This window comes from Sciurus vulgaris (genome assembly GCF_902686455.1).
Source record: "Sciurus vulgaris genome assembly, chromosome: 6".
NCBI classification, from domain to species: Eukaryota; Metazoa; Chordata; class Mammalia; order Rodentia; family Sciuridae; genus Sciurus; species Sciurus vulgaris.
In genome coordinates, this window is record NC_136466.1 from 45,081,221 (window position 1) to 45,108,915 (window position 27,695).

General features: G+C 34.8%; 1 protein-coding gene across 1 annotated transcript in view; it reads right to left on the minus strand.

The window, feature by feature from the left end:
• Window positions 1–8,578: 8,578 nt before the first annotated feature.
• The window catches only part of FEM1C (fem-1 homolog C), a 29,017-nt gene continuing 9,900 nt past the window's right edge, over window positions 8,579–27,695 (minus strand). Inside the window, exon 3 of the mRNA XM_079143889.1 lies at window positions 8,579–17,343. Coding sequence (XP_079000015.1) covers window positions 16,034–17,343 — 1,310 coding nt within the window. The 3' untranslated portion in view covers window positions 8,579–16,033. The remainder of the gene's footprint in view (window positions 17,344–27,695) is intronic.

Consider the following 27,695-nt stretch of genomic DNA (forward strand, 5'->3'; position numbering starts at 1 on the left):
GGGTGAGAATCTAGAAATGAGGTGGGATAACAGAAATGAAAATGGAAAAGACTCTGGAGACTCCAGTCACTTCAGGTAGCCTCCTACATGGTTTCAGCTTATATGGTCACCAGAAGACTGTAACTTCCTACTCTCAGTCTCTCCCAGATCTTCAGCAAGAGGCAGTCACATGAGGGTGTATTACCTGAACAGATTGAAAAATGACTAGAAAGTGCCGATTTGTTAGCAGACAAGAAAAAAAAAATTCCCCAGAAATCAAGGCCTTCCTAAAACTCCAATACCATGTCTGAACATTTTGGAATTTGCCCCGTCACCTTTGCAATGGTGGCCTGGCTTGGACCCTGCTTTAGATTCTGAAATGGGAAGTGGACACAGGGCAAGTGTAGTGGCAAAAATTCAGCATTTAAAGTCACGAGCACTGCTGCTAGCCTTGTGACTTATTTAGGTCACATTTCAGATGAACTCATTTTCTCATCTGTAAAGTGGAAATAATAAAGAGTCTGCAAGATGTGGCTGAGCCCCATGTCCAGCCTCATGCTTCTGTGGAAGTGCTGGGTGCATGCTAGCTTCCTTCTATCCTTCAGACTCTGTAGTTCTTTTCCTTTCATTCAAACACAAAAGAATGATCTAGCAAGCCATATATGCTTTTAGAGCATCAATATATAAGCTTTTAAGGTTTGTTTTCTGAGTCTCACATAATCAAATGAGTTATGTCTAATCAACCACAGATGTGGTTTTCTGTGGCTACTTGCAGCCTTCAATTTTGAAAATACATTGCCTTTGCTGCATTTTATTCTCAGTGCATCACTAAAATGACAAGCGGCTTTCCTCAGAGTGTATCAGGAATTCTGTTTCTTAGCAACGCCCCTCCCACAGGCAATAAAAGACAGAACATAATTCCCTTTGGGCATTAGGAGTCTGCTCATAATACCGAAAATGGCCAATTTCCCCTTAGATGCAGAATTACTACTCAATTCTCCACTTTTGGAAGACAATACAATGAGACCCTTCGAAGTAAAGCTTTTGAAAAGACTAACACATTTCTCATCCAGGGCCTACTATTTCATGGCTTAGTTTAAAGGATATTACAGAATCTTGATTTATTAAGTCTCATGGCTTTGCTTGTCATGATTCAAAACTAAGAATGAAGCTTCTCTAATTCTAAGCCTTCTCCTCCTCCTAGCTCCTAAATTCATCTTTCAAGAAAGTATTTCTACTTACTTGTTTTGAATACCACCTGTTCTCTTCAGTTTTATATTCTTGATTTCAGAAAATAAATATTTTACATTTTCGATCAAGTATAAAATAAGCTTATTACAGAGTAAAGTTCATTTAAAGGTCAAAATCCAAATAAATCTAGTTTAATTTAAAATATTTTAATAATCTAATTTTCCACCAAATAATAATAGATACTCATTTATTAAGACATTATTATGTGCTCTACTTAGCTTACAATGCCTTATTTACTCCTCTTAAAAACCTTGTGAGATAAGTATTAATTCTCATCAACCATGAAATTGAAGCTTAGAAAAGTTAATTAATTAGCTCCAGGTCATACAGCTAGTAAATAAAGACCCATGTGCTAAGCCTATATTAATCTTTACTTTCTGATACTTTATTAATTCCTTTTTAAAAAATTGTGTTCTGTACATCACTGCCTTTGAGCAGTTTGTGGAATATAATTGAGTGAATAAACAAAATCACACATAATTTTACATTCTAAAAAAGGTGTTGTTCAGTAGTTGCCCAAGGAAACTTGAACACATCTAAAATTAATACTTAGTCCTCTAACAGTCTAGTTGTGTGTCATAAAGAAGGTATGCTAAATGAATTCGGTATAGTAAAAAGAAGCCAATGAGCTGTGAGTTATTTTCTGAACAGATAAGTTTCTTACCACCAAAGCCCAGCTATTTCTCTGCCCTTTGATAATCAGGGTAATTGACCACACCTTCTCTATGTCTGCAATTTTGTCATACCCTGTGGGTTACTAGGCAACTAGCAAGCAAAACAAATGTGGTCACCATTATTTAAAGTGTGTTCCCATCTGATGGATCTAATTTTTTCTTTGACATCTGACACTTGAATGGCTTGCATTTTCAATGACTAAAAACAGTCTTGCCATAATAAGAAGCCATTCCATAACAAGAGCACTCCAGCAAATACACTCTTACTGCAATTGTCTCAATCTAACAATATGCATTATTACTTGGCTAGACACTAAATAGTGCCTTGGGAGGGATCTCTCTCTATTCCTATATATAGAAATGTATGCATGTAAATAAGTATATATATATATATGTATATTAAATAGATTGTCTTAGAAGTCAATATATAATATACATGTACATTAAATGAAGTGCTTGTGATGAAAGAATATATTAAATTTATGCTTCTTTTAACTACCCTGGGATATGAGTCCATTGGTAGAGGCATGCAATGTTATCTTAAAGGGCTATTTAAACATTAGATGCTTCAAATATGAGTGAATGATAAAAATAAAAGTTGTACACAAAACTAACCGATGAGTGAATTTTCCTAATAAATTAGAGGAAATACTTTGTGCAAGCTCTTACCGTCCTTTCACGTGGACCTCTCAGGAGTGTTTGCCCTACAGTCTGTGACTACAAATGAAGATAGGCTCAATGACTCAAAAGGTTCTCAGCTCCAAATCTTGGCCTCATTACAGGTTGCTTCAAGCAACTGTGGCAGAGGAAAGATAACATTTGCATTCAGAACTGAATTCCATGGGTATATCCATGGTCACATATGATTCTCAGCGCAATTATAATTCTATACTTTTCTGATCTGTTAACAAAGGGTGACTGAATTCTAGGGAGAATATCAATATAAGAATGATCTTGAATCAGTTCTAACTTATAGAACAGTCATTTTGTACTGATAACCCAGGACAAATTTTAAATGAAAATGATGGACTGACTTAGTTCAGGCCACTCTCCTGCTTCAAACATAGAAATGCCAGATAAATATTTTTTTTAAATTTGTTTTTGTGGCATTGGGAATTAAACTCATTTTCCACTGAGCTCCATCCCCAACCCATTTTAATTTTAATTTTGAGACAGGGTCTCACACTCAGCTGAGACTGTCCTTGAATTTGTCAAGTCTGGTTTTGACTTTGTGATCCTACTGCCTCAGCTTCCAGAGTAGCACGGATTATAGTCATGTACCACCAAGCCTTAAATTACACAGATGAGCTTGAAAGAAAAATCCTTATGTTTCAACACCAGCATCAATGGGGGCAGGTAGGTCTGATGGCTAAGGACTGAGGGCTTAGTACCTATAGGAGGCAACTCCATGAGTTGTCTGTTAGACAAGGAGCTGGAACAGAAATTCACACATAATGTCAGGAACTTGGAAAGACTTCTTTAGGTAAACGGGGCCAAAAAACTTTAGCCTTCTAATCCCAGGGGAGCAGCAGGGAACTTACATTGTCTGACCATTACTCTGTGTTGAGTTAGAAAACAAACTGTTCCTTTGAAAAACCAAAACTTTAAGCCTACACATTATATGGAATCCACATCCCTTTTCTTATAAGGTGCCCAAGCTGGAAATTTAATATAAAAAACTGATTCTGGAACTCCTAGGGCTCTGGTTCCCCTGTAGGGATACTCCCCAAACCCTGGACTTACAGATTTCATACCTGAGAAACATCAACTGCTGAACACAGCTCGAAAGCAAAGTTATAACTGTCATTTGGAAAGAATTCATCATGAAATGAGCACTATCACTATCAGGAGGGTTAGCACCCTAAGAACTTGAGATAGGACCACTAAAGAAGATGGTGAAGTGGGGATATTTAAAATGAAAAGATGTGTAAGAAATGAAAAAAAAAAAAAAAAAAAAAAAAGAAAACAGGCAACTGGAAAAAAATAGAACTTATAGAAATAAAAAAATAAGCACTGAGATTTATAAACTTAGTACATGTGTTAGTAGACTAGATAGGAGAAAACAGAATTTGTTAAAGATTTGAGAAAGTCACATCTAGTACAGATTGGTGGGAGACATGAGAAAAGTCAACAAAGAATAATTGGAAAATATAGCATTGATATATAATAATAATAATAATACAATGGGGGTTTCAGAAGAAAAGAATAAAAAGGAGGAAGAGTCAGCAAAGATAATAACAGGTGATAATTTTCCAGGCCTAAAGAAAAACATGAGTGTATAGAGTAATGGAACATACTGAGTTTTAAGCAGGATAAAAAATCCAAACCTAGTCCCATCATAATGCAACTGAAGAATATCAAAAACAGAAAATCTAAAAGAAAATGAGAAAAAAAAATTATTACGATGGAACAAAGAATGACAGGAATCAACCCAACTAATGGCTAAAGACAATGGATTAGTGTCTTCAGATTGCTGAGGAGAAGTTGGACATGGTGGCACATGCCTTTAATCCCAGCAGCTCCAGAGGCTAAAGCAGGACTGCAAGTTCAAAGCCAGCCTCAGCAACTTAGCAAGGCCCTGAGTAATAGAGCAAGACACTGTCTCAAAAAACAAAACAACAACAAAAAACGGTTGAGTATGTGGCTCAGTGCTTAAGTGCCCCTGGGTTCAAAAAAAACACTCCTTGCTACGCCCCCCCCGCCAAAAAAAAAAAGAATGCTGAGGAGAAACTGTCAGATACACAGTTTAACACACAGCACCATCCTTTCCTGCCCTCAAAAGAAGAATATTAAAAGAAGAGTGTAGAGAGAACACCTCCTATTCATTACTTGGGATGCAAGTAATGAATGGTACCATCAACAAAATTGGTAAGTGCATTTGAGCGCAAACTACAACAGTAACAAAATGACCCATTTGGGTGGAAGCAAGGTTAAAATCAAGATGAAGCAAACAGATTTATGACATTTAAGAAATGAGGACGATGTGGTAAGAGTTAAAACATCTTAACTTGTGTACGTATAGCTCTGTTAAGCCAGCATGCATGCTATATCAGTTTCCTAGGACTGTCATAAAAATTTCCCTCAAACTCAAAGTCTTAAAACTACAGAAATGTATTCTTTCATCATTTTTGAAGCCAGAAGTCCAAAATCAAGGTGTTTCTGGGGTTGCTTCCTTTTTTGTGTACTTGTACCACCTATTAAGTCAAACAGGAAGCTCCAAGAAGAGAAGCTGTTCTGTTCCTCTCTACCAGCTCCTGGTGACTGACAGCAACCGTTGATCTTCCTAACTCATAGCTATATCACTGTGTGTTCATGTAGCCTTGCCCTTTTCTGTGCCTTCTTTTGTTTCTTATAAGGACATTCATCGTTGCATTCAGGTCCTGCCTGAACCCAAGATGACCTCATCTCAAGATCTTTGCTTTAACTACATATGCACGTATCCTTACTCCAGATAAAAGTTGGGTTCTGAAGTTCTGGGTGCACATATCTTTTGGGTACCACAATGCAACCCAGTACTTGTGTTAAAAAATGTAAAGGTATGGGGAAGGGGGATAACAGAAATCTATTGGATTAGACAAAGAAAAATGAAGGGAAGGGAGAGGGGAGGGGAATAGGAAAGACAGTAGAATTGTTCATGACTTTCCTAGCCTTGTATTTGTACACAAGACCAGGATAACTCCACATCGTGTATGACCACAAAAGTGGGAATATAAATAGAGTAAGTTATACTCTATGTATGTATATTCTCCCAAAATACATTCTACTGTCATGTTTAACTAAAAATAAAAAATAAATGTAAAGGTATCCACTAAAAAGTCTTTCTAGAAAAGTAGAATGTGAAGGGTTATTGAAAATAATATTCCTGCAAGACAACTCCCTAAGAAAAAACAGAGGGACAATGCAGCTCAGGAGGAGGGAGAGGAAACTAGCCAAGGATTGACCTCTCAGTAAATCCTTTCCTAATAACAATGGGCCCTAAAGGAAAGGGGCAAATACTGAATGCTGGGCCCTAAATTTTCACCTCCCCCCACTGCACATTAGTTCTAAATGGAAGCACAGTAAATATTGAAACTCTGGGAAACAATGAATCCCAGAGAAAGAAAAGCAATGGGCAAGATTTGAGTACTCATTCCTCGGGATCTGGACTCCTCTCTCCCCAGATAATGAGTTTCAATCTTTTTACGACTACCCTCTTAAGTTAAAGTTTTAACCTGTACAACTAGCCCTGGCTGTCCAAACTCCACGTGCATGATGTCAATCCTCATCGTACCCTATAGAACCAAAATTCCTCTGTAACTGAAGGCCTTTTTCGCATCCAGAAAATGAGCCCCAACAGTGCCCGAGTCTGAGAATGAATAAAAGGTTTCTCTGAATCCGTTGAGGTCTGCACTCGTCATTTTGTGCTTACAGATTGCATAAATTCTAAACAAGTGGTAGTGAAAAAGAAAAAGAGAAAACAATCTCCTTGTCTTATTAAGATAGGAAAGAAGGAATAAAAGTTAAATAAAAACACAGTAAGTTTGAATGGTAGAAGTTCAAATAAATTAGGACTTATTTTACATGTAAACAAGTTAAAATACAATTATTTAAAAAGCCAACTTAGATTAAAAGCAAAACAAAATAAAATACACATACCATAAATAGTTACAGGTTTGAGCTCATTCAGTACTTTCCTCAGTGTCTTAGCAAGGCTGAAAAGCAATTTTATCGAATGTGCTCAAATTGTTTTCACCTGTGACAACAGGAAGACAAAACTGCAAAGGCTAGAGAATAAAAAGAAAAGAAAAAAATCCCTTTCGAGCCAAATTTCTCCTTTCCATATAGTAAGTAGTTAGGGAGTTAATTTTTCTGAATCAGTTTCAAGATTTTTTGTTTTTAAAAAAGGTTTTTAAAAATATGTTTAGCTATAGATGGACAAAATACCTTTATTTATTTTTATTGTTGCTGAGGATTGAACCCAGTGCCTCACACATGGTAGGAAAGCCCTCTACCCCTGAACTACAACCCCAGCCTAGATTTCTTTCTTTCTTTTTTTTTTTAATAGTACTTCTAAATGACTTAAAAGATTTAAACTGTTAAGATTTATTTTTCATCCCCCACTCATCTTTATTCTTTAGCCAAATCCATGTCTTAATAATAATAATAATACATTCTTTGAAATTCCTGACTACAAAGAATAGATCTTGTTACCAAACCTGATAGACTATGACTGATTTTCAATCATGGTGAGCACAATTTCTGAATGCACAGCATGGGCCAGTTTTAATGAGTTCAGAATACAAAAAAAAAAAAAAAAAAAAAAAAAAGGCACTTGCAAACACATAAAGGATAACTCCTATGATTTTATCAAAGGAAAGAAATACACATTGCCAAATAAAGTATAAAATAGAAGTTTCGAGCACAATAGTGATGTCAAAAAATGAAGAAAACTCAGTCAATAGACTGCACTTTTCTCCTTTTGATAAGAAGATGAGATAGACAGTCCTAAGAGTGTGAACAATGGTGGTGGTTGTTTTTTAAAGTGGACAGTGAAAAATTTTAATTCAGGACCTATCTCAATTCTTATTGAACCAAAAAATCAGAAAAAAAAAAATCCTCTGCCTTTCAGAATATAGTTGAAAATTAACTTGGTTTGCCTCCCCTAATATACTACTCACTCTGGAATGGCAGGATTGTATTATTCATCATTACATCTTTAACTCACTGGATAGTGCTTAATGGTAAATAAATTTTTGAATATTGTGAACTTCAGGATAAATTCCCCCAAAACATTTCTCTTAGGTCATAGACTCTTTCCCCTATATCTTTACATTTGTAGACCAGAGGAGGTTATGTTCCAACAGTCTGATCCCAAAATATTCTTTCCTGTCATGTTATATGTAAAAAATGTAGTTAGGGACTTCAAAAAGATAATGCCTTCAATACAGAGCACTATGAGGTATTACAAAGTCTCTTATTTTGACTTTCAGCATAAGTTAAGGTGCTTCCTTATTTAAACATAGGGAGTATTTCTTTTTAATAAACACACTTGAAAAGATAATGAAGACTCTTTCCTAACCTCACTTCCTCCTATTCCTGATGATGCTTAAATGTCACTTTATTTTTAAAGCCTTATTCAAAATGGCAAAATCATCAACTGATATTTTTTGTTTCAGTGATCACAATTTTAAAAAACCTAAAAAATCAACAAAAGCAATGAAAAGATACTAGTTAGATTTTTTTGAACAATTAGTCAAGACAGGAAGAAGAGAACAGTTGTAAGGGGCAACAGGTTTCTACCTTAAGTGTCTTTAATATGCTTCTTTATTTTGATGAAGTTGAGTAACAGATGGTAATCAGATTTTACATTACCCAGGGCCACTTGATTTAATGCCTATTTAAAATAGTCATTAAAAAAGGTTTGTTGGGAGTTTTTGTTGATGCTGCTTTAACTTTGTAATATTTTCACTGGGTAATATAAGATTGAAGACATAAAGAAACTATATACACTGTACTTTAATAAGCACATCTGATACTGGTGTGCTAGGTTAGCAATTTTCAAGTTACTTTATATGTGTACCAGGACTAGAAAAAATAAGTAACTAAATTATACATAATAGGAAGAGAAAGAAGTTACAAAGAAGGGGGAAAGCTAGAATGAATCTTATAATATTGAATTAGGAGTTGGAGAAAAGACAGTATAAGCTCACATTTATTTCAAATACATACAGATAATACAGAAATCATTATAGATGTGTATATACATGTGTTGGTACACATTCCCAGTTCTGTTCTCTAAGGTCTAGAAGCAACCCAATAGTAGCAACAAGCACATCTAATACCCAAATCTTAAATTCTAAATATTGTTCTCCAGTGAAAGGAACAGGGATCATTGGAGAAATGACTTTCTAGAGCTGGGAGGGACAAAATACAAGATGAATCTGGAGCATTTTTATGTGTGTGTGGGGGGGGGGGGGTGGAAGGGGAGGTACTGGATTTGAAACCAAGCCCTCACTCATGCAAACTGCCATTGAGCTACACTCCCAGCTTGGAACATCTTATGGTTCCAGCAAGTAAGCAAGGATAAGGAGAAAAAAAAAAGTACTCTGATGGTCAAGCCTATAACAACTTGAGCAACAAAACAAATAATTATAGTATTGGGTTGTCACAATAAAATAAAATAAATAAGGGAAAAGGGACAACCCTCATCAGAATTCCAAATATGTGTAGATAGCCCCCTCTCTAGTGGAGCTTAAGTCTTCTCTCCTTGAGTATAGTTTGGACACAGTGACTTGTTTCCGCAGAAAAGAATATGGAAAGGGAAAATCGCTTTACAATAGAAAAATCTGGCAGATACCATTTTAACCAAGTGATTGAGGTTAACATCACCAATGATAAGTCACATTGGTCTCGTGTACCACACCTCTGTGGTATTCTTCCCCAGAAAACTATAATCCCTGTATAATTATGAGAAAATATCAGATTAACCTGAATTGAGGGATGTTCTACAAAATATTTTTAAACAGTAATTTAAAATGTCAAAGGTCTAGAAAAACAAGGAAAGATTGAGAAACTGATTAAGGAGAGATGATGACTAAGTGAAGTGCAGTGTGTTGGACTGGGTCTAGGAATAGAAAAAAGACTTTTGTGGAAAAACTAACAAAATCCAAATAAAGTCTCCTAGTTAGTATCATCCTGATGTAAACATCTTAGTTTTGACAACTGTATGTTTATAGGTGTTAGCATTAGGGGAAGCTGAAAGCAGGGTACACAGTAACTCTGTACTAACTTTGAAGCTTTTCTATTAACCTAAAATTAATCCAATTTTTTAAAAAGCTTCTACAACTCTAATTTGTATATTTTATCTGCAAAATAAAAGTTTCTTAATCCATACATGTATTAAAAATTATTATCAATGATGCAGAAAGAACTAAATGCTACAAAATACCTTATTAAAAATCAGACAAATTAGAAAAGCTTAAATGTATTTTATAAGCTCTATAACTAAAAACTTTTCAGTTTCTTTTAAAATCACATTTAGATGAATAGAGGATATCCTAATATCAGCTAATGAAAAGAAGGAATTGTTGCCTATAGGCAAAGAATGTGAGACTATAATTTGTGGGTATGAGGAATATTTCTCTGAAAGGGCATGGCAAATATTCCCTCAACATAAACTTGTTTTTTTCTTAACCCTTTTCAGAATTTACCAAATTTTAGCTACCACTTGCTAATTTAGAATTTTCTATGTCTTGAAAGAACTGAAGATATAAAATGGTGTAGGGCATGGAAGGCAACATATACCTGAACATTAACCGTGTATAACTGGGAAGTGAAACAGGTGGTTTTCTTTCTGTTTTTCTTATTTTCCAGTTTTCTATAGTGGAGGATGCAATAACCATCCTGTGGCACAGTGCAGATATTCAGGGTTCCTGACTGAATGAATACTTAACTGGTATCACTTTTATTAAAGAACCAAAGTGACGATGGCTTCCAGAGGTCTCCACCCAACATCTTCACTGCTGCACTGAAGATGCTGGCCCTGTGGAATGCTGCCCAGGACTCTGGGCACAAGAGGTGACGAATGGAGTTGAAGATGCTCATGATGTTTGGTGACAAAGGAATTTCTACTTTCCCAGAGTCAGATGGTTCAAACAGATAGGGACCATCTGTGAAACAATGGCAAGAGTATACGAAGACCTGAGGTGAAAGTTCTCACTGCAGTGCCCCAGTGGCCACAACTGCAAACACACCCACAGCCAAGTTCTTCACACCCTGCTACTATCCCATCATGTCCACTGGTAACATCTGCTTGGATATACTAAAGAACAAGTGGCCTGCCCCATATTACACCAGGACCATCCCACTATCCAGCATGTACAATACTTTGCACACACATGCTGCGAAACTCTGAACACACCCCAGGGCCTTTAAATACCTGTAAGAAAACTGCTCCAATGTTTCCTGACCTGCCTTCCCCAGCTTTTCTTCCAGTGTTGCTTTCATTTTTTTCTTAGATGGTTCTTTCTTTGGTTTCTGTGTCTTAAGTTAAAGTGTTCTTTTTTAAATTTTACTTTGAGAAAGGGTCTCATTTGAGTTTTCTGTCTGGCCCTAAACCTGTAATCTTCCCACCTCAATCTTCTGAGTAGCTGGGATGGCAGACCTGAGCCCACTGTGCCAAGCTTATTACTTTTGTTTTGCTTCTGTTTGTCTCTATGCTAAGCCCTTGCGAAAAATATATTAAACACATTTGGCTTAAAAAATGAATCAGGGTGGGTGTTAAGTTTTAGGACAGGTATGTATAATCACCAGTAGCCTTTATAATCTACAGTCTGTAAGACAATTATGAAGATGAAAGGATTTAAAAATAAATGCCAGTTCTAAAAACGATTATAATTATGTAAACAAGGGGAGAAAGCTGCTTTAAGAAATTCTATTTGGTCTTCAGAGAAAAAAAAAGTAGATAAATAATGAATTAGCTCAAATATGTCTAAAGCAAATGAAGAACTTCACCAAAGATTGATCAATGGGACATTTTATAATTTTCCTATAACAGAGTGAATCATCTTTCCATTTTTAGTTTTGGCAGTAATAATGTCAAATATTTTCAACCACTCCACTCCTGAACTTATGCTGAAGAGTCTACTAACACACACCCTAACTGCACTAATGAAACTACCTCTCATCAAATCCCTCTTGAATGGGAATCTAGGTCCTAATTCCATTTCTTTTTGCTTCTCCCCAAGGCCCCGAGTACTAGGGATTGAACCCAGGGCCTTGAGCGTGCTAGGCAAGCCCTATCACGGAGCTGCAGTCTCAGCAAATGTATTTCTTTTACAAGCTTAAGTTTTAAATTTTTTAAAGACAGGAAACTTTATTTTTTAGCTCTTGGAATCAAACATAAATGAAGCGTATAAGGAAAATCAGAATTATATAAAGCTGGAAAAATTACATAAAGCTGTGATTTCTTGAGAAAATCCAACTTAAGAGTCTTTAAACATATAAGGTAACATGGTACCCAGGAACCAATTATTTTACTTAACTCCCAAAGTTACAAAGTTCTCAACAAAGACCACTGTATCTTATAGACATTAAAAGATGAAATACAATACCTCGGAGAAATCAGAGTATCTAGAGAGCATACTAAGACTTTTTTTGAGATCCTTAAAAATATAACATTCTTTCCTTATAAATTTGGCAAGATCTCCTTTTAAGTATTTAGTAGAGACAACCATAGACCAATGTTTAAAAAGGCCCTGTCAAAAGGATGTCAAAGGGATCCATGAATGAGGTACATTAGCGATTCAAAAGAGAAAAACTTGTTACGTTGCATTTCAATTCATGCTTGGAGTTTAGAAATAATGGTCAACACATGTTTGGGATCAATTAAAACTTTTTATATTAGGTAACTTAAGACATAAGTAAAAGACAAGGACTACTAGAATTTTATGATTTGTGATAAACATATAAAATTTACCTTTACTGTATCTCTATTACTGTATATGCTTCTGATACTTAGTACCAAAACTACTTTTTAAAAACTGAAGAGATAAAAGCAGTTGTTCTACACATTTCACATCAAAAGACTTCCTGTTCTTTTTATGGTCTTTCCTAGAAAACACTGGAACAAACTATATATAAACCAACTTTTTTACATAGAAGGATTAACAATACATGCTTTCTCTAAAATTCTAAGTGATCATAAATTACTAAATAAGTACTTTTTGAAAAAGGAATCCAGGATTAAAAAAAAAAAAAAAAAAAAAAAAGAGTCCCAGAGCCTACTATCATATGCTTTAAGATAACACCCATCAAGTATTAAGAGTTAATAAGAAAACACTTAAATTTGGTGCAAATTTAATTTTATTAGACCTTACAATGAATGTTGTGGCATATCGTTTTCCATTGTGTGACAATTTATTGGCTGGCATCTGAATACAGTACTTCTTCTGAAAAATACACAATGGGAACTGACAAAAGGGAAAGAAACTAGTAGTTTAGTGATACATGAGGGTGGGGGGAAGAAAAATGAAAAAGATGATGACCAATTTAGTTTCCTTAGTATCTAATTTTATAGTTCCAAGCAACAGGACTGCTGTTACAATGTAAAGAATATGGTATCTCACACAGCTCCCACAATTCTGAGAAAATTAATTACAAGCATTATCATACCTGTAAATTCAGTTTAGGGTTTTTTTTCTGGGCAATATGACTTTAAAGAGCTACTTTCCCAAATATAAATAATTTCCCCAAGTCACAATAAATGGAAGTTTTTAAAATATTACAAATTAAGGAAGCCACTTTGTAAGTGAGCAATCACCTAACTTCTGAATCACAAGGGCACCAAATTATCTTTGCTGATTTGGACTTACACTTGTCAGATTTAAAGACAAGAAAAATGACTTTTAAAATCTATAATCCATTTGTCTTCAGAAAGCAGACTGATATCTGAGCAAAATGACCTTTTACAGAAATTATCAAAACAGTGGAACATCTAAAATTCAAAAGCCCCAACAGGGTATTTTTTGCAGAAATGTAATCAAACTCAAACATTAACTCCAGCCAATACCACCATGCTACAGTTTATTTTGGCTCAAATGAGTACAATTAGTTCAAATATTTACTTATCTGTTCTTAAAATTTAAGAATTTTATTTTATTCAGTCTTACAATTTTAAGAATACTTTCTGATGAAGGCCTTAACAGTATCTGAGGTCGCATTTATGAACCAACTTCCTCTAAAATAAAATCATGGACAACTGTGATCCATTAAACTGATTTTTCAAGAGCTCCCAATGGCATTTGTAGAGAGGGAGAATTGTACCCTAATTGAAATAAGACATTACAGTTATAAAGACTGAGGACTAGTTCTAAGTTTATACCTATTTTTAGTGATGGAAAAATGGTATTTTAAGAAATCCTTATTTTACACTGGAGTTGCACAATTCAAGTTCACCTGTAAAACATTAGATGTGCCTTGCTCTAAGAATGTGTAAAACCCAATCCCTCACCCCTGCCAAAAAAAAGAAGGGGAAAATATTAAATCACTGTAAAAAATCCAATTGTCATCTTTTACCTCCAAACTGAGATGACTTAATATAGATTCACTATACTGGTGAAGTTTTCCTTTTTTAAAGAAAGTAGCTCATGCATATAATTTATATTATAAGGTTAGAGGCAGATGATTTAAAAATATTAATGTCTGATATTTCTAGAACATCTAAATCATAGATTATTCTTAATAAATGTGACAATTGAAATATTTCATCAAATTTGCCCAGAGTAGTAAGAGACAGTAAAACCTCTTCATCAAAAAGTTGGAGAGTGGCCATTGACATCTAATCCTTTTCCAGTGGTGAAATTAAATTTACAACCTAGTAAATGAGTAAGGATACCTTTTAAAAAATCAAACCTCAATTATTTAACCAAAAAGTCTAATGTTCTTTTATTTATTAACTACTCTTCATTACAAGTTTCTACTGAATTAAGATGAAGATAATCTAATGTGACTGTGCATTGAACCTAATGTGACTGTGTGCATGATGACTCTTTAAATAGCATTACATCAACCCTCAGAATAAAACGTCAACCCCAAATCCAGCTCATTTTAACTCACAGGTAAACTGAATTTTTCTCAAATCAATAAGGAGTTTTTTTATTCAGAACAGTTTCATTAAGACATTTTCAGGGCAAATATGCCACCATAAAGTTTATTCTGAATAACAATAAAGTGCTGAATGATAATTACCTGAATCTTTTTTAGTAGTTTTCACTTATCTTTTCTTAAAAGAGCCCTTTCTGTAGAATTAGCAAATCTGTGAAAGGAAACAAAGGGAGGGAGGGAAGGAGGGAGGGAGAGCAGAAGGGAAGGGCTAACTTTCAGTAAAGGAACAGGAAGCACAACAACCTTTTGTGTTTAACTGGGGTGACAAATAACTGAGACCAAAGTAATTCATGCAAGTTATCTTGAAAGGTATACATAAGCTTGAAGAAAGAAAGAACACTGTTACTGACCTTTGATACTACGGCAGTAAATTGCATAAAATACCTTAATTACCCTAGATGCCTAGATCGGGCTTGGCAAGCATCATGCCACCGACATGCTTTAGCTCTTTTTTTGTAACAAAACGTGATTTGCAGTTCAGTGACTGAATATCTCAATGTGACTTATTAAGCTGTGTGATAAACTTTGAGGTTAAATTTAAGCAAATTTTCTACACCTAATCACACCATCAGCACAAGCAGGACAACGCTGGAGCAGCATGAAAGGTGGGTCACTTTGGAGTCTTCCTTTTACTGCATGATATATTAAGATGACAGACCTAAATTTCAACTGGGTTAATGAGTTAGAATAGATCTGTTTCCCAAATTTAGCACACAAAAATTTCTGTGGATTAGAGAAAGAAATCTCAGATGTAAAGGGAAAAAAATCCAAAAAAGCTTGAGCTGAGATAGCAAACCTGCAGCTCTAAAAATTGTCATGCTACAAGAGTATTTTCATAAAATGAACTTTGTAACAAACTTAAGAAAATGGTGTTTTGAGTTGAAGTTGACCAACTGCTGCATAGAAAATATGCTGACATACAACAGTCAAGTTTAAGCCGGTGCATAGAGAAGATAAAGCACTTATGGTAACTGCAAATGGTAACAAGTCCATAAGGTCTGTACTTTGTACTACCTAGCATGGGTCCATAAGGGGAAAAAATGTATTAGAAATGGTTAAGAAAAAATAAATAAAGTGGAAAAGGAAGAGAAGCTTGGAGGAGAGAAGAAAGAAGCAGGAAAGAGACCTTCAATTGTATAAAATTCACAAACCAGTAAAGTATAAAGACACCACTGAAAAACAGTTAACTCTGTCCCGAACAACCAACAGCAAACAAAACCAAAATAGAGAAGCCTTTGGTGGACAACTTTAGAAGTTTGAACATGACATTACAATTTCTCAATAATTCACAAAACAATATATTATATGGTATATTTATATTAAATACTGGGAAACCAATCCTGTAAATTTGATGCTTACAATGCGTTAGCTGATGAGAGCACAATAATATCAAGCTAAATGAATGCTGGTGTTGTCACAACAGTGCTCATTTATGAAACAACTGTTACCAATTCGTGCTTTAACAGTGCTTAAATACAGTCAAATTATCATCTATGAAGTGAAACAAAGGTCTCTAGCTTTTCTGGAATATGCCCTTTATAATATATTCTATGATTCACGATGACACGAGCAGCCAGACACTGTAATGTGGTATGATTTATGGGCTGGATCAAATTCTTAGCTATTTCCTTCTCGTCCAGCAAGTCACTGGCAGTTTGTTTGTGCAAGTTTGTGGCATCAAAATGTGCACCTGATTTAATAAGGAGATTCATGATGTCTGGATGGTTGTTCAAAGCAGCGATATGTAGGGGGCTGTTGTCATCGGAGTCTCTGACATTCACATCAGCACCACATTCTATCAGTATCGCAGTAACTTGCAGAGATGGAAATTTACAAACAGGGTACCGCCCTACACATGTAGTATTCTTGTCCACAGCCAGATGAAGAGGGCTGAAGTTATTCTTTCCCCTTGGATGCAGCTTAAGAAACCTATAGATAGTCTGCTTTTTGAAATGGTCCTGTTCTAGAGTACAAGGTACTTTCTCTAACAAGCAAATTAAGTGCAAAATGATGGAAAGAGCCTTATTTAATTGTAATGGGTCAGCTGGACATTGAGTTTGTTTGATAGCTCGCTCTATTTCAAGAACGCTCTTGCACAGTATACCCATAAGATCATCAAACGTAACAGTAGTACCCAGCAGGCCTTTAGCCCTATCCTGTAGCATAAAGGAGAATAGTTCTGCAAAAGATAATAAGCTGCTGGCGGTCATGGGACTTAAGGGGTCCAAATTGTTCTGTTGCATATCCAAAGCATACTTCCATAGGTTGATGCATCGTTTGAAATTTCCAGAGTCTGCATAGACAGCGCCTCTATATCTAATATAGTAAGAGGTATCAGGATGAGAAGGACCAAGAATACGTTCTCTAATTAACAAGGCCTGCATTCTCATCTCATCAGGATCAGCAATAAGACCTTCTAGCTCTTCTGCACTATTTACCTCCTTGGCATAATCATAAGCCATTATTAGTGTCTGCGGTACTGGTTTACTAATTATATTAGTCCTATCACTGTACCTCATGTTCATTGCCTTTTTCCAGTATTTCAAAGCCCCCAGGAGATCTCTTTTTTTGTCTACAAATGTAGCTCCGAGAAGCTCTAGAGCATTAATACGTTCTGTCTTGCTGGTCTGTGCATGGTGTGTCAGAAAATCCACAATGTTTGTGTGACCAGTCACACTTGCTGAGAGAAGGGGAGTCATTCCATAACCATCTTTTTCCATCTTTGCACAATACATAAGAAGCATCTTCATGATGTCCAAACTTCCAGATTCTGCACAATCATGCAATGCAGTATTACCTTAAAGAGAGGAAAACAGAAAGTAATCTACTTTGAGAGAAAAGGATATCAAGTAATACATATATACACTTTACAATCTAAAGAAAAGCAGATAACACCAAGCCATCCTTAAGTAGGAGACATTTTGATTACAAAGAAAAAAACAATTTTGCTCAGTGCCTCAAATTAAAGTCTGATACACAGCAATAGCTGAAGAAAATATTTGCTAATCTTACTGAATAAATAACATGACCAAATTAGGTATGAAAAGATATGCAGAGTCAACAGATAAAAGAAAGTTAATCTAAGGCCTCTTGGTATTTTTCATTAATGTGTTAAGTGAATATTCTATGATTAAAAACAGATGAAATAAAATTAGCTATTCAGTTTTGCTGACAGTCACTTAACTTTCTGGATCAGCTTCCACATTTCTTGAGGAGAAACCTAGTATTTAACATCTAAGATTATTCTGTTTGCTTCTAATGGAAGTCAGAAAATGCCAAGTGAGCTTCAGCTATTTTAGCCAAAACTTGTGGTTACAAAGTACTTTCCCTAAAAACCTCCGGTAAGAAAAACAAATCCACTAAAATTTGAAAAATATGTGGGTGGTTCAATATGAACTTTAAAAGGAGACATCTGAAGCGTCCTTTCGTAATGAAATATTTCCCATTGTAATTTAATTTTTTAAACGTTCTTTTTAGATGTACTAAATGTTCTAACACTGTCCTGTTCTTCCCACACATGAATTAAAACTGACAACAGGCACTGACACATTAGGAAAAGCCTGTATGAAGCATATTAAGACATAAACATCAGGTATTTTAGCTATGTAAGTCTAATGATAAATATCTTATTAATTATCAAAAGAAATTATCATGCAGATCTTTGATATTTACATACAGTGTTTGCAGAAAATTCAACAGTGAGTCATTCTGGGCATGTCTATAGAAAAACAGTTAATTAACAGGATGCTGAGACTGCCATCCTCAGAAAGACCTACTTGCAAGGTTGACCCTTGGCTGGCATCTGGGAATTTTTAACAGTTCTCTACATTCATATAAAATCCTCCCTAAAGGATAAGGGTAGCTTACTGTGCTCCCTGTATCTGTAATGGATGTCAAACACCTGGTTTCCTTCTAGTCTGAAATTTTAGGTGTTAGGCAGAGTGCCTACATGACCAGCCTCCCAATAAAACCCTAGAACTAAATGTCATGGATTTCCTTGGGTGGTGTATTTTCACTGCTGGGGAGGAGTATGCTCTGAGTACCTCTTCTTGAAAGGGAGAAAGCACAAAAAACCTACACACATATTCTTCTAGATCTTAGCTGCAGCTTTTCCCCTGATGATCAAGTTCTGTGTCCTTATTACAACAATTGTATGGTACGTCACCTACAAACATTGGGGTGACTTTTGGGACCCCTGACACAGCACATGTAGCAAGAAGTTGTTTACACCTTAATACTTCAAATAACAAACCTACTTTGTTCCTAAAATTAGAAAAAAGAGTTATTATCCATTAGGACTTAAAACTTTCCATGTGCTTGTCCTGTTTTGTCTTCCATGATATCTGTGAGGACAACATAATTATTCCAAATATGTTAATTCTGACACAAAATTTCATGATCTACAATGAAATTTGAAAAAATGTACTGAGTGCCTAGAACTTCTGACTATTGAGGTTCATTTGTCTGAAATAATTTCTATTAAACATATCTACTATATCAAATATATTTTTAAACTATTTTGTTAAACTATTTTGAATTGAGAATTATGACTATTCTCATTTCCTCCCAAGACAAAGGCAATAAGCAAAAAGAAATCTCAATAGAAAAAGAAGGCCTAGATGGCATTCTTCTCTATTCAGAGTAGCATAAAATCAAAATAAGAATGCAGTAAAAGGTGGTTTTTAAATTAACTAAATTTCTACATTTCTTGAAATAATACAGCCTATGTGTACTTTGAATACAACCTCATACAGAAAGGTGAGGGGGCAGAGGAAGGAATACTTTAGCATCCAGTATTGGTGATAATGTAATGATCCACCCATTAAGAGCTAAGGAAGGTGAAGAAGCTCTTGTGGTATAATTGGTTAGCAAGTATTATTCCTAAGAACTAGGAAGGATGAAAAATGTATTTTTAAAAATCTCAGCTGGGTGTGGTGGTGCATGCCAGCGGTTTAGGAGGCTAAGGCAGGGGGATGGCAAGTTTGAAGCCAGCCTCAACAGCTTAGTGAGAGGCCCATTATATTTTATAATGATATAATGAGTGAGCAACTCAACAAGACCCTGTCTCAAAATTTAAAAAAAATTAAAAGGGCTGGTGATGTGGCACAGTGCTTAAGCACCCCTAGGTACAATCTCTAGGACAAAACAACTTTTTTTTTTTTGCTTGATAGCATTTATGAGACGACAAGGGGACAATATTCAGAAGTGAAAAAAACTAGAGAGAATCCAGAATTTAGGATGACTTTCATACAATGGTCTCCACCAATTCTAGAAGAGACATTTGAAAACTGAGCAAAACTTCTGACAGCCTTGCAGGGTCTAGAGGCAAAAACTCAAGTCCACAGTCCTCCAAAAAGAGGAACTCTAAAAATTCCTCATACTTTGGGTTACAGCTCCAAAGGATGGAACCTTAGGGAGTTGAGGTAAATTACAAATAGACAAGCCATCACAGGAACTCAAATAGAATTTAATAACAATCCACGATAAGTAGTATATATAATCAAAAGCTATAAGCAAATATAAATACTATTTAAAGGAAGATATTATCATGCTAGGACTCAAATCACTTTTTATGTTGATTATATGTAACAGTTGCTATACCCAATCAAAAAATAATGGACATAAAACACACAACCAGAACACAAAAACTAAGAGAATTAAAGAGCTGAGAGCTAAGTCTATCATGATATCCAATTAATGTAGTTATCAACACAGATTTAAAAGTAATTATGCTTAGCATATTCAAGAGTTTCTTTTTTTTAAATTGAGAATTCAACAGAAATTCTGGCAATTACAGAATATAATCAATCAAATGAACATACTAAAAGTGAAAAACTCAGTGGGTAGCTTTTAAAGGAGGTAACACACAGCTGAATAGAAGATAGGTCTGATGAAATTATACAGAAAAAAGCAAGGATGGAAAAGCAGGAGACTCTGAAGAGACAGGGAACAATGCCAGAAGCATTAAATATACATAAAACCAAAATTCTAGAGAAAGAAAATGGGCCAAAAACAATATTTAAAAAGATGAAGTTGGACACATTTCTGAGGTTGATGAAAGGTTATACTATTAATTTAATAAGTTTTACAAGCATCAAGAAGGATAAATAAAAAGAAAACTACACTGAAGCACAGCACAGCAGAATTGCTGAAAACTAAGGAGAAAGGAAACCCTAAAACTAGAAAAAGGGGGGGAATTGCCTGCAAAAGAACAATTTGACAGCAAAGTTCTAACTGGGAACAACAGAAGCCAGGAGATATAGAATGGTACTTAAAAGCACTAAAGAAAAGTAAACTGCCCACTTAGAATTTTATATCCACATCATGAATAAATGTGAAATTTTAGGTTAGAAAGAAAAAACCAGAAACTAAAATATTTATTACTAGCAGACCTAATATCATGGGAGTATTCTTTAGACGATGACGACGATGACAAAGAATGCAAAACAGGTAGCACAAATAAAAATGAAAAAAGTAGCTAGATTTAAACTCAGCTATATCAGTAATTACATTAGACAAATGTCTAAAAACACAAAATATGAAAACTCAAGAGATGCTACATGTAAGACCCGTCTTAAATATAAGGGTAAAGAAATGTTGGAAGTGAAAAGGTGGTAAAAGTATGCCCTATATAAAAACTAACCACAAAAATATAACCCATATAAAAAATACCCTATGTAAAAACTAACCATACCTCTCTGATATTAAATTATTCAAGTAGACTTTAAAGCAAAATACATGATTAGACAAAGGAAATATTTTATAATGATAAAATTCAAAATACAAAGATGCAATAACCCCAAATTTGTTTTCACCTAATAATATAGGTTTGAATTATATAAAGCAAGAGTCAAAAGAACTATAAGGAAAATCATACAAATCCACAAACAGTACAACTGAATATACCTTTCACTATAGAAGATCAAAATCGGTAAAGATAAACAAAATTTTACAATCATTAACATACTTGATTTAATAAGGACTAAGCAGCTAAAGAATCCCATTTTTTCCAAGGCTATATGAAGTATATACAAACACTCGTCACATTTTGGACCATAAAAAGAGTTTCAACAAATGTAAAAAAAAAGACTACAACAAAGTTAGATATCAAAAACAAAAAGATAACCAGAATAATCTCTGCATATTTGAAATTTAAAAGTTCACAAAATAACCTGAGTCAAAGACCAATAGAAATTTTAAAGTACTTTGATGGAATGACAACGTAAACATTAAATAACTAATCTTGTGGGATGTAAAACCTGAACTTAGAGGAAAATGCACATACTCTTAAGTGCCTATATTAGAAAAGAAGAAAGACAACAATAAGTATCCGTTTCAAGAAGTTATTTGGGGAGTGGGGAGAACAAAGCCCAGAAAAAGAAGCAAATAATAAAAATTAGAAATGAATGAAAACGGGAAAAGTATGCTAGTACGGTATTTTTTACTTTCTTAACATTTTATTAGCTGTTGCACCTTTTTAATCTTCTAAGTATGCAAGGTAGAGAAGATATTCTACATACAAATAAAATACAGATAAGTGGTAAAACATAAACTCATGTCACACAAATGCCACTTTAGTGTAATGATCATTTCTAAGATCATGTGTTAAATTCCAATCACACTAAACTCCAGTAAATAAGTTACATATAATACAAGCCAAACCTATCATAAAACTTGAACCAATCACAAAACTTTACAACTCAAAAACTTTCATACAAGAATTCTTCTAAGAAAACACAACAAAATCTTTAAGCTGGTTTTCAAAATTCTACAGCATTGATTCTCAAAGCACTATTTATGTGGAGAAGAGGGTATTGGAAAGAAATTTATAGTTCAGAAAGCATGTTACGTTAAATAAAGATTACATCTTCATTAGCCTAGATACACTTAAGATATGCTTTAGTATGTGGATTTTAAATGACAGATATATTTCCCCATCCCAAAGCCTCCAGCCTCATTTCTCATTACCACTGCTGTGAATGATTCGTCATGCATCTAGCCAAGGGGATGGCAAAGGTTAGAGTACTTTAGGATTTTCGGGCCATAAGATCTCAGTAGAACTTTGCCAAGTAGAATGAAAGTATCTACAGGAAATATGTTAAATTAGTAAACACAACTGATTTTCAACAAAACTTTATTTATGAACTTTGAGATTTTTCATTAACATGAAATATTTCTCATTCGACTTTTTTTTCAACTACTAAAGACTGTAGAGCTAAAAAATGTAAAAAAAAAAAAAAAAAAGAAAAAAAGAAAAAAGCTATTCTTAACTCTCTCAGGTAGTAAGTACTAAGTAGAGTTGACCCATTTGCCAAGACAATATCAACACTTGCCCCACACTTTAACATATTCTACATATGCTTTTATATTACTCCATCCTATTTCTCCCAGCACGAGTTCATTTCTTCCTCCATGCATCTGCTCTTGATTTTCTATAATGCACTTTTTTTCTTTACCTTTCTAACTTCTTTTATTATTATCAACTTCTTGTTCTTCAAGTGCCACCAGAATTTCAGCTACTCAAAGAGGCCTTCTTGGTTATACCATATCAATTTGTCATTCTGGGAATGCCTGGTGACTAATGCATCTCTCATCCTGGTAGATACTCAATATTAACATTTACTATTACAACATTACCTTACACTAGTATAATACTGCTGCTTCACAAATAGATTTTCTTAACTGTCTATTCCTCAAGTAAAAGATCCTGTATTGTTTCTATCCCAGGAGCAAGTAGCACACTGCTAAGGCTTAGGTAGATTCTAAATTTTTAATACTTGATATCACCCAAAGTGATTCAAATGTAGCTTTTGAGGACAAAATAAGCTCAAGAAGTACAATTAAGAGATCTCAATTACACAACAGATTAAGCAGGTAATACTACACTTTCATATCCTGAAAGACCCTAATGCTTCCCCTTGCCCCCACACCCCCAGGGAGTGAACCAAGGGGCACTTAACCACTGAGCCACATTCCAAGCCCTTTATTGCGAGACAAGATCTCACTAAATTGCTTAGAACCTCACTGGCCTCAAAGTTGCAATCCTCTTGCCTTAGCCTCTCCAGTTGCTGAGACACCACATCTGGCAAGATAAATTTTTAAATTATATCCCTGGTCCACTACTTAAAGTTTGGAAAAGAAAGACTTAATTTTTTTTTTTTTTTAAAGCACAATTTTAAAGCTAATGTAATTTTGTGTCGTCTCTCCAAGTTGTACTTTTTAAAAATTACATTATTATTATTATTACTATTATTATACTGGGAATTGAACCCAGGAGCATTCTACCACTGAGCTACATTCCCAGCCCTTATTTTTCGAGACAGGTTCTCATTAAAATACCTAAGCTGGCCTCAAACTTTCAATCCTCTTGCCTCAGCTTTTCAGGTAGCTGGGATTACAAGGCATATACCACCGCACCCAGTAAATTAATTTCAATTTAATTTGATGAATTAATTTTATTTATTTAATTTATTTATTTTTGCAGTGACAAGGATTGAACCCAGGACTCTGCATATGTTAGACAAGTGCTCTACCTCTCAGCTACACCCTCCAGCCAAATTGATTTTCAACTAATACACAAAAATAATAAAATTGTACATATTGCCAGGTGTGGTGGCACACACAGGTAATTCCAGCAACATGAGAGGCTTAGGTAAGAGAATCAAAAGTTTGAGGCCAGCCTCAGCAACTTTAGAAGATCCTATCTCAAAATTAAAAAAAATAAAAAGGGTTGGGGATGTGGCTCAGTAGTTAAGAACCTTTGGTTCAATCCTTGGGGGGAAAAATGTATATCTTAATGAGGTAACATGATGTTTCCATATATGTATACTTTGTATAATGTTTAAATCAGGCTAAAACCCTATCTTTTCAAATATATATCATTTCTTTATGGTAAAAACTTTAAAAATCCTTTCTTCCAATTTTTTGAAACATATTTTATCTACAGTATATTGTTTGTTGACAAAGTCTTAATCTGTACATAAACAACTGCTTCCTGCTTTTCACCAGCATCTTGGGCATTTTGCCATATTAATGTTACTACATGGTCTGGATAGGCTCTATAAACTATAAAGATACTACATAATTGTTCTTACAGATTAATAGTAAAAAATTAAGGGAATGTGCCAAATTTATATAAATATTTTCTTGTCGATGGACATCTGCATTGCTTAGAATTTTCACTATTAAAATTAGTGCCTAAGTCGGGCCTGGTGGCACACGCCTGTAACCCCAGCGGCTCGGGAGGCTGAGGCAGGAAGATTAAGAGTTCAAAGTCAGCTTCAGCAAAATCGAGGTACTAAGCAACTCAGTGAGACCCTGTATCTAAATAAAATACAAAATAGGGCTGGGGATGTCGGCTCAGTGGTTGAGTGACCCTGAGTTCAATCCCTGGTAACTCTCGCCAAAAAAAATTAGTGCCTAAAAAACAGTAAGGACATATGGCCAAAGATGGCCAGAGAATGGGGGAGGAGTTAAACACAAAAGGGGCTAGAAGAAAATTTTTGTTATTGTAGCAGTACAATATTTTGCTCTATCTGTTGTTTCACCCGAGAGTGTTAGATATACTTTAAGTACTGAATACAATTTCTTGTGAAAAATTATTTTAACACCCAAATTTAAAAAGTTGCTATGTTCTTGTGATTGATCTGGGTTGTTACACATCAAAGACTGTCAAAGTCATGCTTATTTTTTAAACTTTAGGTTCATAGCAATGTATGCCAATTACTACAGATTCAACTCAGGCATTTCTCAAGTTTTTAAGCCCCTTAAAAATATTCCTTTAATAAAATGACTGTTCTTCCAGAAGAATTGCATTAGCACCTCAGTATGTCTTCCTCTTGTGGTCTAAAAGACAATTAAAAAATTGAATAGAATTCAAATATAAATAATATCAGGCATCCTAGATGAGATCAAGGATTTAATATTTAATAAATTCACCTTTAACTAAGGCAAAAAAGAGTGAAAAATAAAAACACAATATTACACTATTCTCAATACCTGTTCAAGAAAAGGTTCATTTGGAGAAAAAAAATTTAAGACACTGATTTTATAGTGGAAGTTTTTATGATTTCTCAAAAGACACATTTGTTAAATGGACATCCCTTTAAAATCAAGCTAATGGCACAACATAAACTATTAATTCAATTAAAGCATTTCTGTAGAAAGCTAAAATAAAATTATGTAAATACATTAATTTTCAACTATAAAAGAACACAGAAACTGTACTTAGTACAGTTATTAAATTTGGAAAAATGAAAAGTAGCCATATTTGTTGGAATGTTTGGGGATGGCTATCAAGCACAGAAAACTATCGGAAAAGCTCATGCATGAAAGCATAGTAATATTCCTCAAGAAGTGTCTTAAGTATGAATCTTCAGTGATGTTAATTTTACAGACACCTGTTTTTTGATAGCAGGCACATTAAAAGAGAAGTCATGCTCAACTGTGAAAAGTTTCCTAAAATGATGTGAATGTTTTCTCAAAGTAGATAAGCCAGAAACATACCATACATATTTGGATAAGAAACAGTCTGAAGCTTAAGATTCTCTTTATCCATTCTTTAGATGTTTTGGTTTGACTTAATGATAAAGGCATGCACTTGTTACACCACCTAAATTGTACAAGAACTTTTGAAGGTTTATGGAAAATAATATTCCTACAAGACAGCTCCCCCAAGAAAAATGGAGTGACAGTGTGGCATGGGAGGAGGGAGGGAAATTAGCTAAACATTAAACCTCTCCCAGTACATCCTTTCCTAATAACAATGCGCCTTGAAGGAAAGTGACAGATACTGAAAGCTGGGCCCTGGACTTTGACCTTCCCCCAGTGCAAATTAGTCCTAAATGGAGGCACAGCAAATATTGAAACTCTGGAAAACAATGGATCCCACAGAAAGAAAAGCAATGGGCAAGATTTGATTACTCATCCCTTGGGATCAGGGCTTCTATCTCCCCAGATTTACAACTTTCCTAAATTAAAGTTTTAACCTGTACAACTAGCCCCTACTTATTCAACTGCATGTCTGCAGTCTCCAATGAAACTATAAAACCCAGACTCCTTTGGTACCAGGGGCAAGGGTCATCACCATACCCAGAAAATGGACCCTCCACTGCCTGACTGATTGACTTCACCCCAGATTAAAGGAAAGCTTGCTAATCCGAGGTTTGTTTCCTGTCTACTGTCACCATCATTTGCGGCCCAGGAGCTTCCAACTTCAATTTAGCAAATGTAGATATCTCAATTTGCATAAAATTACTACAACTCACCAGAATCACAATTAGGTTTCTAAGTTATCCCCAAATTAATAGAATTAAGCAGGTTTTCAATAAAACAGAAATGTTCTCATAAGAATTGCAAAATATTTAATGCAGGCAAAATGCCTATTATAATTTAAATTGCTTTTCTATCAACAATTCAACAGATTTCGCTCTCTGTAAAGTCCTTAAAAGTTCACAATTTTATGTATGTGTGTACATATGTATGTGTGTGTTTTAGTACAAGTCAAGATTAAAGTTGTGTTTTTCAAACTTAAATATACAAAATCAGAAGCTGAGTAAAATGTAGATTGTACCTCAGTTGTTATCTGGGGTGGTTCCAAGTGATGTCTATGGTGCTGGTCCTTGAGAAGCAAAGAGTTAAAGGAGGAATCTTATATTCTCATTTGCTACAGATATATTTGTCATAGCTAACATACCCAAGAGCTACATCAAGTATGTAAGTTTAAAAGGAGGGCTAGGTTGCAGCCCTATTTTATACTGTACAGAAATGAAATGCTAGCGGCGCAGTGGCACATGCCTATAACCCTGGAGGCTCAGGAAGCTGAGGCAGGAGGATCTCAAGTTCAAAGCCAGCCTCACCAAAAGGCACTAAGCAACTCAGTGAGACCCTGTCTCTAAATAAAATACAAAGTAGGACTGGGGATGTGACTCAGTGGTTGAGTGCCCCTGATGAGTTCAATCCCTGGTAACAAAACAAAACAAAAACAAAAAAAGTCAACCTGTAAAATAAAAATCCAAATTTCTATAAATAATACCATCAAAAGTGAGAAAACAATCCACAGATTGGGAGAAAACTATTAGCAAATCACATATCTTATAAAGATTTTTTATTCCAAATAAATAAACAACTCTTGAAACTAGATAATAAAAA